The 19,541-nt window shown below is 43.5% G+C and overlaps 1 protein-coding gene across 1 annotated transcript in view; it reads right to left on the bottom strand.

The window, feature by feature from the left end:
- The window catches only part of HACD3 (3-hydroxyacyl-CoA dehydratase 3), a 48,015-nt gene extending 32,085 nt beyond the window's left edge, over positions 1 to 15,930 (bottom strand). The window contains exon 1 of the mRNA XM_054450234.1: positions 15,363 to 15,930. Within this exon, the coding sequence (XP_054306209.1) occupies positions 15,363 to 15,455 (93 nt within the window). The 5' untranslated portion in view covers positions 15,456 to 15,930. The remainder of the gene's footprint in view (positions 1 to 15,362) is intronic.
- Positions 15,931 to 19,541: the final 3,611 nt, after the last annotated feature.

Below are 19,541 nucleotides of genomic sequence, written 5' to 3'. Positions count from 1 at the left end.
AGCTAAGACCAGAATAACTACAGTTGGCCACTCCATGTGGCTTGGGTCTCCCGCAGCAGGACTGCTCAGTTCCGAGAGGGAAGGTCTCAAGAGCAAGTGCTCTAAGAGAGAAGAAGTGGAAGCTGGCAGTCCTCTTACGAAGAGTAAGCCTGGTACTGGTCACAGCATCATTCTCCAGCATTCTATTCACTAAGCTGCCAGAGGGCCTGCCCAGATTCAGGGAAAGAAGAAATAAACTGCGAATTTTGATGGCACTCTTGATGTAGTTATCCTGAAGCCACTACATTTACACTTTTAAAAAAAGAATCCAGGATCGGCCGCGCAGTGGCTCACGCCTGTAATCCCAGCACTTTGGGAGGCCGAGGCGGGCAGATCACGAGGTCAGGAGATAGAGGCCATCCTGGCTAACACGGTGAAACCCTGTCTCTACTAAAAATACATTAAAAAATTAGCCGGGCGTGGTGGCAGGCGCCTGTAGTCCCAGCTACTCAGGAGGCTGAGGCAGGAGAATGGCGTGAACCCGGGAGGCGGAGCTTGCAATTAGCCGAGACACTCCAGCCTGGGTGACAGAGCGAGACTCCGTCTCAAACAAACAAACAAACAAAAATCCAGGATCCAACCCAGGTTCATGCATTCCTGATTGTCATGCCTATTTTTATCTAATACAGACTTACACTTTTATTTATTAGCCCATGCCAATTATCTTGTAAAATGTATCATATTCTGGATTTGTCTGGCCATTCCTTCGTATTAACCATTTTTAACAAAAATATTTCATAGGTGATATGGTTACTTATGGCATCCTTATGTTAGAGGGTGACAATAAATTTGATCATTAAATTGAGAAGGTGACTGCCAGAACTTTCCACCGTAGTGTTTCCTTTTGTAATCAGCAAGTTACCTAATAATGTAATCTGCCATTCCCTCACAATACTCTTTCATCCAATGGTACGGTCAACCATTGTTAATCCTTACCTGATGCAATTTTACACTGGAGGTCATAAAATTATAATTTTCTTTCTTTTTTTTTTGAGACAGAATTTCCCTTGTTGCCCAGGCTGGAGTGCAATGGTGCCATCTCGGCTCACCGCAACCTCTGCCTCCCAGGTTCAAGCAATTCTCCTGCCTCAGCCTCCCAAGCAGCTGGGATTACAGACATGTGCAACCAAGCCCGGCTAATTTTGTATTTTCAGTAGAGACAGGGTTTCTCCATGTTAGTCAGGTTGGTCTCAAACTCCCGACCTCTGGTGATCTGCTGGCCTCGGACTCCCAAAGTGCTGGGATTACAGGCATGAGCCACTGCACCCGGCAACATTATAATTTTCTAATTCAATCATTCCTTTTTCATTTTCTAGTTGGCATTCTTCTGTAAAAAGGAGTTTTCCCTTTTTCTCTTCTCTCCCTCTCTTTTTTTATTGAAATTGTTATTGAGATAATTATAGATTCACATGAAGCTCTAAGAAATAAATATACACACCTACTGTGTACCCACAAAAATAAAAATTTTTTAAAAAGAAATAGTACTGAGAGATCCCTTGTACACCTTGCCTAGTTTCCCCCATTGGTAGCATTTTACAAAACTATAGTATAAAATCAAAATCAGGATACTGCCATTGACACAACCCACCTTTGTTATTCAGATTTCCCAGTTTTACTTGCATTCGCTTGCAGGTATGTGCATGTGCGTCTGTGTGTTAAGTTCTACTCAATTTGATCACATGTATAGGTTCATCTACCAACTGTCACAGTAAAGATACTGAACAGCTCTAGATCACTCAAGGTGCCTTTGCAAACACCACCAGCCTGTACCCTCTCTGGTCTATATTTCTTTTTTACTATCACTATGGGCTCACGGATTTTCTTTTTGTTTTTTTCTTTTTTGAGATAGAGTCCCACTCTGTCACCCAGGCTGGAGTGCAGTGGCATAATCTCGGCTCACTGCAAGCTCCGCCTCCCGGGTTCACGCCATTCTCCTGCCTCGGCCTCCCGAGTAGCTGGGACTACAGGCGCCCACCACCAGGCCCAGGTAATTTTTTGTATTTTTAGTAGAGACGAGGTTTCACCATGTTAGCCAGGATGGTCTCGATCTCCTGACCTTGTGATCTGCTCACCTCGGCCTCCCAAAGTGCTGAGATTACAGGCGTGATCCACCACGCCCCGCCGACTCACAGATTTTCTTTTGTGATCCACTCAGCCAAATTCCATTACCATTATTACTCTTGTTGATGTTCAAATTGTCACAAACTTGGCCAGTAGAAATCCCTTCAAACCAACTCCTGTATGATTCTGACATGACCGTGTACCTTTTGAGGATACTGTTCTTTCTCTGGCACAGATTTGGAATAATTAGCCATTTTTTCAAGGAGGCATAGTTTCTTTGGTTGGAAATGGTAATGTAGAAGCCATGATCTAAGTACACTGAGGTACAGTCAATGTTCATCTTTCAGCGGGCTAGTTAGGAATTTAAAAAACGATGTCATAGTGAAGTTTCCAATTCAAGCTCTTACAAGGCTTCTTCCTACCTTGCTATTTAAGATTTATATCTTTTACAGTGAAAATCTTCCTAATAACATTAGTACATTTATATATTTGTTTTATCCCAAAAAAGTTTCAGAATTAGAATATCAATATTTTTTACCAACAATAAACCTACTACTAATTACTTACAGAAGTTTCCTGTGGAAAATAAGAAAAACGACAGAAAATTTGTATTCAATTTAAAAAAAAAGAAAAGGGAAAAATAACCCTTGTAAGTGTAACATTTAATTGCAGTTCTTTTTGTCCTTAGAATATATTCCACTAAAAGGGGGGAAGGTTGATTTTTAAAAAGGACATGATCTACTAAAGAACCAGAGTACTGTGTTCAAATATTATTTGTATTGATGAATTTATCTGTAAGATTTTGTCATCGATTTGATATACAGTTAGGTCCTTTTCGTTCTGTTTATTTAATTTGCTTTTTTCTTTTCTTTCTTTCTTTTTTTTTTTTTTTTTTTTTTAGAGAGACAGAGTCTCGCGTTGTCGCCAGGCTGGAGTGCAGTGGCACGATCTCGGTTTACTGCAACCTCTGCCTCCCGGGTTCAAGTGATTCTCCTGCCTCAGCCTCCTGAGTAGCTGGGATTACAGGCGCACACCACCGCACCCAGCTAATTTCTGTATTTTTAGTAGAGACAAGGTTTCCCCATGTTGGCCAGGATGGTCTCGATCTCTTGACCTCGTGATCTGCCCGCCTCAGCCTCCCAAAGTGCTGAGATTACAGGCATGAGCCACCAAGCTCGGCCTGTTTTTTTAAAGACAATTTTATCTTTGAATATGTAAAACATTCCCATTGTTCAAAATTCAAACTTTATAAAATGATTTCCTCAGAAATCTTGCTCCCAAACCCATCCTCCTCTACCACATTCCTATTTCCCACGTACCGGTAACCATTTCATTCATTTCTGGTTTATCTATTCTCTGTACGTACGTGTTTTGCAAAAATTCACAAATATATTTAGATATTCTTATTTTCATCCAGGCGCAGTGACTTATGCCTGTAATCCCAGCACTTTGGGAGACCAAGGCGGGTAGATCGCTTGAGCTCAGGAGTTCGAAACCAGCCTGGGCAACATGGTGAAACCCTGTCTCTACAAAAAATACAAAAATTAGCCTGGCGTGGTGGCATGTGCCTGTAGTCCTAGCTACTTGAGAGACTGAGGTAGGAGTTCACTTGGGCCTGAGAGGTGGAGACTGCAGTGAGCCAGGATCACACCACTGCACTCCAGCCTGGGTGACAGAGTGAGACCCTGTCTCAAACAAACATACAAAACAGATATTCTTTTCTTTTTCTTTTTTTTTTTTTTTTTTTTTTGAGATGGTGTCTCACTCTGTTGCCAGGCTGGAGTACAGTGGCATGATCTCGGCTCACTGCAACCTCTGCCTCCCAGGTTCAAGCGATTCTCCTGCCTCAGCCTCCCAAGTAGCTGGGACTACAGGCACATGCCACCACGCCCGGCTAATTTTTGTATTTTTAGTAGAGACACGGTTTCACCATGTTGGCCAGGATGGTCTCGATCTCTTGACCTCGTGGTCTGCCCACCTCGGCCTCCCCAAAGTGCAGGGATTACAGGCATGAGCCACTGCACCCGGCCAAAACAGATATTCTTATTTTCCCTTCTTTCTATACAAAAAGTAGCATACAATATACACTCTTATATATCTAGCTTTTTTTTTTCACCTAAATAAATCCTTATCAGCTCATAAAGACCTTACTCTTTCTTGTTATAGCTGTATAATACTCAATTGGGTGTATGTATCAGTTTGTATCATCTTCTAATTCTCGCTTTTGGGGACACAGACAATTTCAAAGAATACCAACCAACTTGAGGTTACTATGAGACCATGGTAAAATGAAACAAAACAAGACCATTGCATAAATTTGTCTAATGACAGGTCACTGTGCCAACCACAAAATACCAAATCATAGAACTGTCCCTGCTTTCTGTCAACATCCAATCTATAGCAGACTCCACTTCCTTAGACACCCCCGCCATCACCCAATCAAAGCCCAAATCTTATATAACAAGGTCTTTTTTAACACCGTCTTACTGAGATACCACATGTTTCCCTACGATGTGTGTTTTCCCTCGCTGGAACAAGCAATAAACCCAACTTATTTAACTACAAGGTGTGTTTTGATGATCTTTGGCTGAACAGCATTAACAGTTTAAATAAACTCTCAGAGAGCTCTTTCAATAAAGTAAAAATACTCAAAGTAATAAGAAAGCTTGTATCACAATATAATCAGCAGCATTTTTCCCCTCATTATCATGAGGGAAAAAAATAAAATAGTGGTGCATTTTGCAATCAATTAAGTCTAAGATATTATAAAATGCTATTTTCACCCAGACTACTGCCCTGAACTCTGTATTTGTATAGTTATATCACTAGTTCACATTTTCACGTGGAAATTGTTTAAAACAAGACTCTTAAACTAGTATGTCCAAAAGGGGACTCTTGATTTTGGCCCCTAAACCTCTTCTCCAGTTTTAATCATTTCAGTAAACTGTACTGTCATCTACTCTGTGCTTAAGTCAAAATCTTAAGACTAATCATTAATTCTTTTCTCTTCCTCTCCAACGAGACCATTAAGGCCTCAAGGTTCTCTTCAGATATATCTCAAATGTGTCCACGGCCTTCCACCTCCACAACCCTAAACTGAGCCACCTCACCTCTCACCCATACTACTATAACAGCCTCCCTAAATGGTTTTCTAGAGTTCACTTTTGCCCCTTTATAATCCACATAGCAGCCAGAATAATCTTTTTTGAAACACAAATCTTACAAAGCCACTTCTCTGCTTAAACTCTTTAATAGTTTCCCATTGCTCTTACAATAAAACCCAAGCTCCTTACCATGGCAACAAGGTTCTACATGACCTACATCTTGCAAACCCTTCTATCCTCATCTCCCTCTAACTTATTCCTCACTACACTCCAAACATACTAATATCCTTTCTGCTCCTGGAAACCCACTAAGCCTTTGCCTGCCTCTAAGTCTGTGGACTTGTTGGAATGTTCTTGCCCCAGCTTTCTGCACAATTTGTTTTATCTTTCAAGTTTCACCCAGCTAGAATATCACCTCTTCAAGGAAGCCTTCCCTGACCACTCTATTTAAAATGGCCTCTACCAATTATTCTCTATTTCATCACCCTCTTTATTTCCCTCATAGCACTTTATCTAGGTAATTATTTATTAACATATCTATTGTCTGTTTCCCTCAATCTGAAGGTAGTGCCTTTATATGTGTTGCTCATTACTGAATATCTAGTACTTAGCACTGTGCCTGGACCATTGTGATTAGTCAACAGTTACCAGATTATTTAACTTACTGCTTTATAAGTAGTTTTTGTACTGTGGTAATAAACAGCTTAGACTTACTGATTTCTATTATTAAATATTTCAAGCAAAATCAAACACAAAAATATAGCAAACACCACTATATCTAACATCCATTAGCATTTTGCTTTATTTGCCTCAATTTTTAAAAAAAGAAATAAAACAGATACAGATACATTATACAATTTCTGAATCCCAATGCCCTCTCCCTCAAACATGCCCTAACTTTGCAGGTAACCACTACTCCAGGATTGGAGTTTGTCATTTCCACTGTATTTCTTTATTCACTTAAAACACGCTGGGCATTCACAACATACAGTATGATTTGACATGTCACAAAAATAATTTCATACTGCCTATATCATTCTTCAACTTGCTTTTTATTTGATATTATATTTCTAAGCTTTAATTCTATAAAGATGGTTCTGTTTCATTCATTGTAGCTGTTGTACAGTGTGCCATTGTATAAATATACCACAATTTATCCATTTTTCCAGCTGACAAAAATTGAGGCTGTTTTCAATTTTTTGCTGCAATGAACATTCTACCTCCACCTGCATATGTGTAAGAGCTTCTCTAAAAAGCAAAACTTCCAACTCATAAAGACATACAACTTCAGCTTGACAAGATAGTGCGAAACTGTTCTCCAAATCAATTGTACCAATTAGTACTTCCACCAACTGTATAAAAAAAGTCTGGCCGGGCACGGTGGCTCACGTCTGTAATCCTAGCACTTTGGGAGGCCAAGGCAGGTGGATTACTTGAGGTCAGGAGTTCAAGATCAGCATGGCCAACATGCTGAAACCCCATCTCTACTAAAAATACATAAATTAGCAGGGCATAACGGCGGGCGCCTGTAGTCCCAGCTACTCGGGAGGCTGAGGCGGGAGAATCACTTGAGCCCGGGAGGCGGAGATTGCAGTGAGCCGAGATTGAGCCATTGCAATCCAGCCTGGGCGACAGGGTGAGACTCCACCTCAAAAAAAAAAAAAAAAAAGTCCTGTCACTGAACATTCTCACAAACACTTGGTCATGTCAGGCTTTTTCAATTTTCCTACTCTAATGTGAGAAACAGTATCCTATCATTTTAATTTACAGGCATACCTTGGAGCTATTGTAGGTTCTGTGCCAGACCACCACAATAAAGCTAATATCACAATAAAGTGAGTCACACAAAGTTTCTGGTTTCCCAGTACATATAAATGTTATGTTTATATTATACTATAGTCTATTAAGTATGCAGTATTACTCTAAAAAACAGTGTACATACCTTAACTTTAAAATATTTCATTGCTAAAAAATGCTAATGATCATGGGAGCTTTCAGGGAGTTGTAATCTTTTTGCTGGTGGCGGGTCCTGCCTCGATGATGATGGCTGTGGACTGATCCAGGTGGTGACTGCTAAAGGCTGGGGTGGCTGTGGCAATTTCTTAAAGGAGGACAACAATGAAGTTTGTCTCATTGATTGAGTCTTCCTTTCACTAAAGATTTCTTTGCAGCATGCAATGCTGTTTGATACTGTTTTACCCAGAGGAGAATTTCTTTTAAAATCAGAGTATCCTCTCAACCCCTGCCACTGCTTTATTAACTAAGTTTATGAAACAGTATAAACCCTTTGTTGTCATTTCAACAATGTTCAGAGCATCTTCATCAGAAATAGATTCCATCTCAATAAATCACTTTCTTTGCTCATCCATAAGAAGCAACTCCTCATCCCTTCAAGTTTTATCATGAGATTGCTGCATTCAGTCACACCTTCAGGCTCCACTTCTAAGTCTAGTTCTCTTGCTATTTCTACCACACCTGCAGTTACTACCTCCACTGAAGTCTTGAACCCCTCAAAATCATCCATGAGGGTTGAATTCCACTTCTTCGAAACTCCTGTTCATTTTTATATTTTGACCTCTTCCTATGAATCACAAATGTTCTTAATGGTATCTAGAATGGTGAATCCCTTCCAGAAGGTTTTCAATTGACTTTGCCCAGATCCATCACAGAATCAATACCTATGACAGTTTTAACCTTATGGAAAGTATTTTCTAAATAAGACCTGAAAGTCAAAATTACTCCTTGATCCATGGGCTGCAGAAGGAATGTTATGTTAGCAGGCATGAAAACAACATTAATCTCCTTGACATTTCCATCAGCACTCTTGGGTGGGACTAGGTGCATTGTCAATGAGCAGCAATATTTTGAAAGGAATATATATATATATATATATATATATATATATATATATTTTTTTTTTTTTTTTCTGAGAAGTTGGCCTCAACAGTGGGCTTAAAACATTCAGTAAACCATTCTGTAAACAAATGTGCTATCATCCAGGAGTCGTTGTTCCACTTACAGAGCATAGGCAGGGTAGATTTAGCATAATTCTTTTTTTTTTTTTTTTTTTTGAGACGGAGTCTCTATTGCCCAGGCTGGAGTGCAGTGGTGAGATCTCAGCATACTGCAACCTCTGCCTCCCAGATCCAAGCGATTCTCCTGCCTCAACCTCCCAAGTAGCTGGGATTAAAGGCGCCCGCCACCATGCCCAGCTAATTTTTTGTATTTTTTAGTAGAGACGGGGTTTCGCCATGTTGGTCAGCCTGGTCTTGAACTCCTGACCTCAGATGATCCACCTGCCTCGGCCTCCCAAAGTGCTGGGATTACAGACATGAGCCACCATGCCCGGCCGATTTAAAATAATTCTTAAGGGCCCTAGGATTTTCAGAATGGTAAAGGGGCACTGGCTTCAACTTCAAGCTACCAGCTGCATTAGCCCCTAACAAAAGAGTCAGACTGTCCTTTGAAGCTCTGAGGCCAGGCATTGACTTCACCTCTCTAACTATAAAAGTCCTCCATGGCATCTTCTTCCAGTAGAAGGCTGTTACATTGAAAATCTGTTGTTCAGTGTAGCCACCTTCATCAAGGATCTTAGTTAGATCTTCTGGATAACTTGCTGCAGCTTCTACAATCAGCACTTGTAGCTTCACTTTGCATTTTTATGTTATGGAGCCTTTCCTTAAGCCTCATGAATCAACTTCTGCTAGCTTCAAATTTCTCTTCCGCAGCTTCCTCACCTCTCAGCCTTCACAGAATTGAAAGAGTTGGGGCCTTGTTCTGGATTAGGCTTTGGCTTAAGAGAATGTCGTGGCTGATTTATATTCTATCCAGACCACTCAAACTTTCTTCATATCAGCAATATGGATATTTTGCTTTCTTATCATTTGGGTGTTCACTGGAATAGCACTTTTAATTTCCTTCAAAAACTGTTTCTTTGCATTCACAACTTGGCTGCTTGGTGCAAGAGGCCTAGCTTTCAGCCTGTCTCAGTTTTGACATGCCTTCCTCACTAAACTTAATGATTTCTAGCTTTTGATTTAAAGTGAGACATGTGCAACTCTTCACTTTAACACTTAAAAGCCATTGTAGGGCTTTTTTGTTTGTTTTGTTTTTGAGACGGAGTCTCACTCTGCCACTGGAGTGCAGTGGCGTGATCTCAGCTCACCCAACTTCAGCCTCCCAGGTTCAAGTGATTCTCCTGCCTCAGCCTCCTGAGTAGTTAGGATTACAGGTACCCGCCACCACACCTAGCTAATTTTTGTATATTTTTAGCAGAGACAGGGTTTCGTCATGTTGGCCAGGCTGGTCTCCTGACCTCAAGTGATCCACCTACCATAGCCTCCCAAAGTGCTGGGATTACAGGCATGAGCATCACACCCGACTCCATTGTAGGGTTATTAACTGGCCTAATTTCAATATTGTTGTGTCTCAGAGGAGAGGCCCAAGGAGAGGGAGAGAGATGGAGGAATGGCCAGTGACAGCAGTCAGAACACATACATTTATTGATTAAGTTCACCATCTTATATAGGTGCGCATTTCATTTTGCCACAAAACAATCACAATAGTGGCTGGGCACAGTGGCTCATACCTGTAATCCCAGCACTTTAGGAGGCCGAGGTGGGCAGGCCACTTGAGCTTAGGAGTTCGAGACCAACCTCGTCTCTACAAAAAATACAAAACCTAGCTGGGCACAGTGGCACATGCCTGCAGTCCCAGCTACTTGGGAAGCTGAGGTGGAAGGATCACTTGAGGCTGGGAGGCGGAGGTTGCAGTGGGCCAAGATCACACCACTGCACTCCAGCCTGGGTGACAGAGTGAGACTCTGTCTCAAAAATAAATAAATAATAAACAATCACAATAGTAACATCAAGGCTAGGCACAGTGGTTCAAGCCCGTAACCTCAGGGATCTGGGAGGCCAAGGCAAGAGGATTGCTTGAGTCCAGGAGTTCAAGACCAGCCTGGCCAACATAATGAGACCCCACCTCTGAAAAAATTAAAAAATTAAAAATTAGCTAGGCAGGTACCTGTAGTCCTACTTGGTAGGCTGAGCCAGGAGGACTGCTCAAACCCAGGAGTTCAAGGCTACAGTGAGCTATGATCACACTGCTGCACTCCAACCTGGGCAACAGAGTGAGACCCTGCCTCAAAAAAAAAAAAAAAAGTTAACATCAAAGATCACTGATCACAGATCAACAGAACAGATACAATAATAATGAAAAAATCTGAACTATTCCAAGAATTAACAAAATACAACACAGAGACACTAAGTGAACACATGCTGTTGGAAAAATGACGCCAACAGACTTTGTTGCCACAACCTTCAATTTGTCAAAACCGCATTTTCTGCAAAGCATAATAAAGCAAAGCACAATAAAACAAGGTATGCCTGTACATGTGCCTGATCATAATTGCAGTTAAGTATCTTTTCAGACTTATTGGTCATTCTTGTTTCCTTTTACTCTGAAATGTTTATATTATCTGCCCCTTTTTCTATTAGGTAATACGTCTTTTGCTTATTGGTCTGTAGGTGTTCTTTAAATAGTCATGATATTAGTCATCTCTCAGTGATATGCACTGCAAATGTCTTCTTCAAGTTTGTCTTAAATGTGCCAATCTTTGTCTTTAGGGTTTGTGTTTTGTGCATCTTGCTTAACACATTCTCCCCCTTTCCAATATTATAAAGATAGTTTCCTATATTTCTTTTTAGTAGTTTTGCTTTATGCGTTTAGGTCATTAATGCACCTGAAACTGATTTTTGTGTATGGCATAAGGCAGGATCTTATTTTCTTTTTGCCATTTGGATTACCAACTGTCCCACTACAATTTCCTGAATGGGTCATTCTCTCCTCATTAATCTGTAAGAGCGCCTCTTGTCATACCTTAACTTTTCATATATGAATAGGTCTGCTAATAGGCTCTATTCTTCCGTTGCTCTGTGACCATCCCTCTCATCTAAGGTTTAATATCGCAATCATCATAATCACTCACTTGAACTGCACACTAGAATTTGCAAAGCACTTTCAAATCCATTTTCCAATTCAAATCTCAAAATGGTCCTATGAGTTAGGCACTACTGTTCATATCTGTCTGGATGAAGAGCCTCAGGTTCATAAAGGTTAAGTGAATCATGGTCACCAGAGCGTAAGTGTAAGAACAAGGACCCAATCTCATGTGTTCAGTTAGCACTCTTTCCACCAGACTCTGTTAGGTAAGGACAGGAACAATATCTTTCAAACAGCTCTCAAACACAGCTACACTCTGTTCTCTGTTCACAACACCCAAAACAAACAAGCACCTTGTAAATAAACCAGTGCTTTAACAACTACGTTTTTCACGACAAACATTCATTATGCTCATCGTGAAAGTAAATTCGATTTTGAAAGTAAACCTGCCTTAGCTGGCCTCTTTGCTACTGTTCACCTCAAGCACAGACGATGCCACTGCTGAAGTCTTTATTGTCCACCATTTCTCCTCACATCAGCCGTGTTCTCTCATAGTCACTAGCCCTGCAGCTCCAAAGACAGAGATGTGACAACTGGACAGTTCCCTGTGTCAGGACGGAGGGAGACAGAGCCAATGCCTCCAAACTGGAACTTAACACTTTAAAACTCACACTTACACATAAGCTGTGAGTCATACTATAGAAAGCAGAGAGTGTTAAAGTGCTGTCCAAGAACCCCACACCTAGCTTAATGACAGACAAGAGTAGGTACTCCATAAACGATTTTTACTGAACAAATAAATGAAGTGCTTCATCCAGAGCCAGAACCACTGGTTTCTTTTCCTTTTTTTTTTTGAGACGGAGTCTCGCTCTGTCGCCCAGGCTAGAGTGCGGTGGCGCAATCTCGGCTCACTGCAAGGTCCGCCTCCTGGGTTCACGCCATTCTCGTGCCTCAGCCTCCGGGTAGCTGGGACTACAGGCACCCGCCACCACGCCTAGCTAATTTTTTTGTATTTTTAGTAGAGACGGGGTTTCACCGTGTTAGCCAGGATAGTCTCGATCTCCTGATCTCGTGATCCGCCCGTCTCGGCCTCCCATAATGCTGGGATTACAGGCGTTAAGCCACCACACCCGACCGCTCTTCTTTTCTTTTTTTTTTTTTAATAACAAATCTGCACATGTAAAACCACTGGTTTCAACAGGCCCTGCATAGAGCAATCAGTTGAGAAAGACAAAAAAAAAAAAAAAAAAAAGGCAACCCCTGACACTCAGAAGCAGGCATAGCACTCACAGCCAGGCCATGTTATTCTCCTATGGGACATAAACAATCTCACAGAATACCAACCTCAGACAAGGTTACTCTGAAATCCTCACAAAATGAGACAAAGGCCATTTCACAATTTTGTTATAAGCACAGACAAATACATAGTGGCTATGCCACCCAGGAAATACCAAACACCCTCTGGCCAAATTGAGTGACTGCTACTCCTGTAGCAATTACAGTTTTGTTCTTACACTAGTCAGTTTTGTTCTGACTAGTATAAGAACAAAATCTCCCTGCCCTACAGATAAGATTTATTCAGATACCCAACCACAAAACTCCCACATTTTCTTACAGGATCTTAACTGAAGTGAAACCCAACCTCCTTAACCCTCCCCTCCCCTAATCACCAACACCCAAATCCTATAATCAGTTCTAACATCCTCCTAATGAAACACCCCAGGGTTCCCCATGGAGTATGCTCTCTCAATGCAATGAGTAATAAACCCAACTTGTTTAACTACGGGTGTGTTATTGGTGGCCTTTGGGCATTGACACGGTTTAAGTCAGACATTACAAGTGTCTAACAGTCTATGCCTTTCTCTTTCTGGAACATTCTCCCAGTCTTACTTTGACAAAAATAATTCTCATTTCTGGAAGTCACCACTAACTAAATGAAAGAAAGGTAACAAATTCCTTTAACACCAGATACCTGGTTCAACATCCAACTCCATTTCGACCAATAAATATACTCCTACACAAAACTTTTTGTTTGTATATATGATATGCCTCCTTCTAGATAGCATGCCCTTGAAAAGCTGGGTCTGACTCATCTTTGTAAATCTGTACTACCTTACATGTGTTAGAGGACTGCTAACACATGTAAACACTCTTTTATGAGGGTAACATGGTGCTTTTAAACTAATGGTAGTTGAAATATGGGTGCCTCAAAACTACAGATGTGAAACCCCAGAGAAAACAAAAACTCAATAAGGGGGAAAAATGATTTATTTTTCCCCAAAATTTTTCAGATGGTTACTTTTTTTTTTTTGACAGTTTCGCTCTTGTTGCCCAGGCTGGAGTGCAATGGCACCATCTCAGCTCATCGCAACCTCCGCCTCCCGAGTTCAAGCGATTCTCCTGCCTCAGCCTCCCGAGTAGCCAACATAGTGAATTACAGGCATGCACCACCATGCCCGGCTAATTTTGTATTTTTAGTAGAGATGGGGTTTCTCCATGTTGGTGAGGCTGGTCTCAAACTCCCGACCTCAGGTGATCCTCCTGCCTCGGCCTCCCAAAGTGTTGGCATTACAGGCGTGAGCCACAGCACCCGGTCTGTTCTGTACTTTTTTATTGACTGCTGGAAGAACCCTCTCTAGACGGCGACTTTGATCCCCATCTACAAAAGATTTTGTTTGTTTTTTCCTATTCTATTAAACCACCCTGGAGCAGTAGAGGGAGACAGCACAGAACATTTATTCATACTCTGACCCAAAAGTATAATCTCAGTCTGGATGAATACATTAAACGACACACCATGCAATATCATAGCCTATTTAAAGGCATTCTGGCCACTACTGTCTTCATCTTTCAACAGGAAAACTGTTTATATTCCAGAAGCAAAGATTATATTAAATTCAATAAATTCAAGTCAACACTCAGAAAGCACCTACATTTTACCGGATCCACGGGTGATCCAAGCAGATGCCTGATTCAGAGGCAGAGAGAGTTAAATGGAGTCAAAGAGGTTACAAAGTGCCATAGATGTTAAGGAGAAATTTCCAACAAGGATGACTGCAGAAAGAACCTTCCAGAGGCTGGGCGCGGTGGCTCATGCCTGTAATCCCAGCACTTTGGGAGGCTGAGACGGGTGGATCACCTGAGGTCAGGAGTTCGAGACCAGCCTGGCCCATATGGTGAAACCCTGTCACTACTAAAAATACAAAAATTAGCCGGGCATGGTGGTGCATGCCTGTAATTCACTATGTTGGCTACTCGGGAGGCTGAGGCAGGAGAATCGCTTGAACCCGGGAGGCAGAGGTTGCAGTGAGCCGAGATCGCGCCATTGCACTCCAGCCTGGGCGACAAAAGCGAAACTCCCTCTCAAAAAAAAAAAGAAAGAAAGAACCTTCCAGAATGAAAACTCCAGTTTCTCAAAGCCCAGAATCTTTAGTTTGGACAGAGACATGAGGATACACAGGTCCTGGAGTCTCCACTATTAGGTGCCTTCAGCTTGCTTACTTTAAGGGCCAAGGAGCTCAAACAGAAATGCTTAATGTAACTTAAGAAATTTTTAAGTTATCTGTGCAACTCAGCAAACCTGAGCTCACAGCCTTCAGAACAGAGGAGGAAATCACTTCCTCCAGCTCTTGTGAATTTTAAAATTAAAAGTAATGAGAATGATTTCCATCACTGAACGGTTGCGAGGTGGGTGTGGCCCCACACCCCTCCCCCTCCCCCTTCCCCACCCCCTGCAGCGCCCAGCCTCAGTAACGTCCGAGGGGCCTGGCTGGACCTCTCAGGCCAGCGGCAGGCATCCAGCCACGGCCCAGCAAGCCGCTGTCACAACCGCACCCCTGACCCAACAAGCTCATCCCACATCTCGAAGGGCCCCAGCCAACTCGAACCCCGACGGCCAGACAGCCAGGGCCGGGCCTGGGCTCCATGAAGGCCGCAGACTGCGAACAAAGAAGAGGCCCGGGGTAGCCTGAGAGGCCCAGGCCGAGCTCTCTGAGGACCCGAAGATTCCTGCAGCCTTCGGGGGGTTGTGCCCCCGGCCCGAGATCTGCGGATGAGCCTCGAAAAGCGCCAACACGCTGTGAGCGCACCGCGTCGCGGACCTTGTTGGCGCACTGCAGGCTCTCCGGCGCGCACGCTGACAAAGGGGGCAGGGGTCCTGGCGGGTACACGGGGCCGCGATCCCGCGCGCTTCCCGCCGCCCGACCCGGCCTTTACCTGTACGTCACTCAGCTCCACGCGCAGATACAGCTCGCGGTGTCGCTGAGCCCAGTAGACATGCGGCGTCAACACCTGATTCTCCATGGCCATACTGCCCAGGGCGCGGAGAGGCTAGGCTCGCTGCGCCTCGCTGCCTCAGGTAGTGCTCTGCTGGCGCGGGCAGAAAGCAGGCCTCAAACCCCAGCGCTCCTGAGCGCCTGCAACCCAGCACCTCGAGACACCCCACGCTCGCGGGCCGCGCCTGCGCAGTGACGCGCCGGGATGGCGGCGGCGCCAGCAGTGGGCCTTGGCGCGAGCCGGGCGGAGGCGGGGCGCAGGCGGGGCGCAGGCGGGATAGGGGCGGTAGGCCCGGGCACAGAGACGCCACGAGTTGCCGCGGCCGCCTAGGGAATTGGAATCAGCGGTTGGTCCACTCTCCCCACTTGTCTTCAGGGACATGCTTTAAAATAAGCTTTAAAATAAAAAAGGCTGGAGACTTATAGGGGACCGATCAGCATGGGAAAGAGTTTGGGACTGGTGTCTCTGGAAGGTCCCTCGCATTCTGTTTACTGAGTACCTACTGTGTGCCTGGGTTTCAAAGCTAAACACTGGAACAACAGAAGTGAGACACAGTCCCTTCTGTCTTAGAACTTCCCAGCCTATTAAAAGATGCAAGTAGTTACAGATGAAATGAGGATAATAATGGTGATAGAGGACATGGTGTGGGAGCAGCGTGGAAGAGCGTTCCAAGAAGGGAAAATAGAGACCAGGGCAGCGCTGCCCAATAAAACTGTAGGTGATGATGGAAATATTGCACATTGCGCTCTTTAATACGGTAGCCACTAGCCACATGAGGCTTTTGAGTACTTGAACTGAATAACTAATTTTCAATTTTACTCACTTCTGTTTTTTCGTTGTTTTGTTTTGAGACGGAGTTTCGTTCTTGTTGCCCAGGCTGGAGTGCATTGGCGCCATCTCAGCTCACTGCAACTTCTACCTCCGCAGTTCAAATGATTCTCCTGCCTCAGCCTCCCAAGTAGCTGGGATTATAGGTGTGCACCACCACACCTGGCTAATTTTTGTATTTTTAGTAGAGATGGGGTTTCACCATGTTGGCCATGCTGGTCTCAAACTTCTAGGCTCAAATGGTCTCAAACTCCTGGGCTCAAGTGATCCTCCTGCCTCAGCCTCCCTGGCGTGAGCCACGGTGCCCAGCCTAATTTTTTTTTTCCAGCACCACCCCCACCCCCAGCCAGTCTTTTTAATTTTAGCCATCCTGGTAGGTGGGTAATAAAAAATAGAATAATTTTAATTCAGCGTATTTGAAACCTGAGGCTTATCAGCTGACTTCTGCCAAGGTGAAAGCTATTGATATAGAAGAAGACTGAATGTTGGCATTTTGCCTCAGATGCTTCATAAGAAAGGTCCAGTGGAAGTGGGCCTATCCAGCCTGGTTTGACCACTAGTAACATACTGCAAAATGACTTCTTCAGGCCTGAGTTTCCACATTCATCAAATTAGGTGAATTTGATGAGTTGAATTTGGTTCCCTCTAATGTTCTTATCAGCTGTTTCTAAATTTTTCTGCAAAGAGACCCCACTATTATGGACCCCTGTCTCCAGGAGAAATCTAACAAGAAAAAAAATAGAAATGGAGAGAGGAAAGAGTATCATTCTGGTGAACTATAAAACTCCAGGGTGGGGCTGGGCGTGGTGGTTCATGCTGTAATCCCAACGCTTTGGGAGGCTGAGGTGGGAGGATCACTTGAGTTTAAGAGTTCGAGACCAGCCTGGGCAAACAGTGAGACCCCATCTCTAAAAAAAATTTTTTAAATTAGCCAGGTGCGGTGGCATGTGCCTGTAGTCCTAGCTACTCAGGAGGCTGGGAGGATCTCTTGAGCCTGGAAGGTCAGAGCTGCAGTGAACTGTGATGGCGCCGATGCACTCCAGCCTGGACAACAGAGCAAAACCTTGTCTCAAAAAAAAAAAAAAAAAAAAACCCAAAATACTCTGGAAGGTGGCAGGGGAGATGAAAAGGCAGAGCCAAGTGGCCGTGCCAAGCTGAAATAGGTAGGGCTAAGAGTTTTATGATACTATCAGTCAAATGAAAATGCAAATTTAGCTTTGTCTTTATGTCCTACCTTCTAGATGCAGCCTTCCAGCCTCATTTGGCCCAGGGCCAGCTCTCCCTTCTCGGAGAATAGTCACCACTATACAGGAAGCATTTGCTGAGTACTTGCCATGGATGAAGCTCATTCCCAGGGCTGAAGGCTGATTTCCTGCCTTTGGCAAGGGGTCATACACATCCTTGTTGTTATCTATGTATAAAATCTTCTATTCTGGAAGGTGTTTTAGAAAATGAGCTGTAGAATTTGGCTGGATCCAAACCACCCAGGATCACCCAGCCAGTTATCCCTGAGCAAAGTCAGGTTTCTCTAGACGGTACAAAGCTAAGTGAGGAGAGGGAGACTAACTGGATCAGTGCAGGTATCTAATGGGGAATCCTCCACAGCCGGATCATATACATGTAGCCTCCCAACTCTGCCTGGAGAATGGGTATTGTAGGCCATCTTTACTGGGAAAAGCTTCCCCTCTACCTGTCAATCCACAGTTCAGAAGTGTGAACTAAAAATGAAATCCTAAGCCTCACAATTGACTGAGCAGACCCCTTCTTGGCCAAGGGGACCCCAGAAAAACTTTAAAAACTGAGTTCCAGGTCATGACGGGATGGGAGGTCAGACATGCCTCCTTATACCCCCTCCCTTTTGCGGTTTAGACACAACAACTGACCAGCATTAATGTGAAAATAGAGAGCATAAGACTGATGGAACAACAACAAAAAATAATAAAAAATAATGTGTTTAAAGACTGATGGAATGGACTCTTTGTGGCAATATGATACCAAATTATAAATAAGACCTAAGGCCATGCTAGGCAAGAGTTAAGTCACACACCCCTACACTTGAAGAATAAACCATGTTTAACTGCCACAAGGTTTTTCTTTCTCTAGCAGCTAAACAAGCACTAGCCTTAAGATAATCAATATTAAAATTTCTAGCTTACCCCTCACCAACTGACCCCTTGTTCCACAAGCCATAACTATGGCTTTGATTGGACAAGAGACTTATTTCAGTAACCTTCTGCTGATAAGAAGACTATCAACCACGGACGAGTTCTGGCTAGTTTGCAGAGGCTATACATTTGAGTGCCTTTTTGTCCTGAAAAGACCTTTTGACATATAGGTCAAATTGTAATACATTTAAGTGTTAAGTCTCCACTGCAAGGTGAACATGGGTCATATGTAACATATATGTTTCTTCAATATTCGTGCTTCAGGACCACCTTCATGAATATTCATACCTCTCCTATAACCTGTTGCATATGTATGTTTAGCCAATCCATTCAGCATAAAGCTCCTGTCCCACCCCTTCATCCTTCAAAGTACCTGACTCTGATCTTTACCAGAGGCTACACTTCCCAGCCTGTCAGCATGGTCACCTTACATGCTATAACCCTTTATAGAAAATAAAGTCTCATTTTGTTTTCTTTTTTTTTTTTTTTTAGACAGAATTTCACTCTCGTTGCCCAACACTCAGGCTGGAATGCAATGGCGCGATCTTGGCTCACTGCAACCTCTGCCTCTCAGGTTCAAGTGATTCTCCTGCCTCAGCCTTCAGGAGTAGCTGGACTGCAGGTGCGTGCCACCATGCCCAGCTAATTTTTGGTTTTATTTTATGTTTTTTGAGACTGAGTCTCGCTCTGTCACCAGGCTGGAGTGCAGTGGCACAGTATCGGCTCACTGCAACCTCCGCCTCCTGGGTTCAAGCGATTCTCGTGCCTCACCCTCCCGAGTAGCTGGGATTACAGGCACATGCCACCACACCCACCTAATTTTTGTATTTTCAGTAGAGACAGGGTTTCACCATGTTGGCCAGGATGGTCTCAATCTCCTGACCTCGTGATCCGCCCACCTTGGCCTCCCAAAGTGCTGGGATTACAGGCATGAGCCACCATGCCCGCTAATTTTTGTATTTTTAGTAAAGACGGGGTTTCACCACATTGGCCAGGATGGTCTCCATCTCTTGACTTCGTGATCCACCCGCCTCGGCCCCCCAAAGTGCTGGGATTACAGGCGTGAGCCACTGTGCCCGGCCCAATTTTTTGTATTTTTAGTAGAGATAGGGTTTCACCATGTTGG

The sequence above is a fragment of the Pongo pygmaeus genome, chromosome 16, assembly GCF_028885625.2.
Source record: "Pongo pygmaeus isolate AG05252 chromosome 16, NHGRI_mPonPyg2-v2.0_pri, whole genome shotgun sequence".
Classification (NCBI taxonomy): domain Eukaryota; kingdom Metazoa; phylum Chordata; class Mammalia; order Primates; family Hominidae; genus Pongo; species Pongo pygmaeus.
Note: the sequence above shows the minus strand (reverse complement) of the source record. Positions and strands in the feature narration are given on the sequence as shown.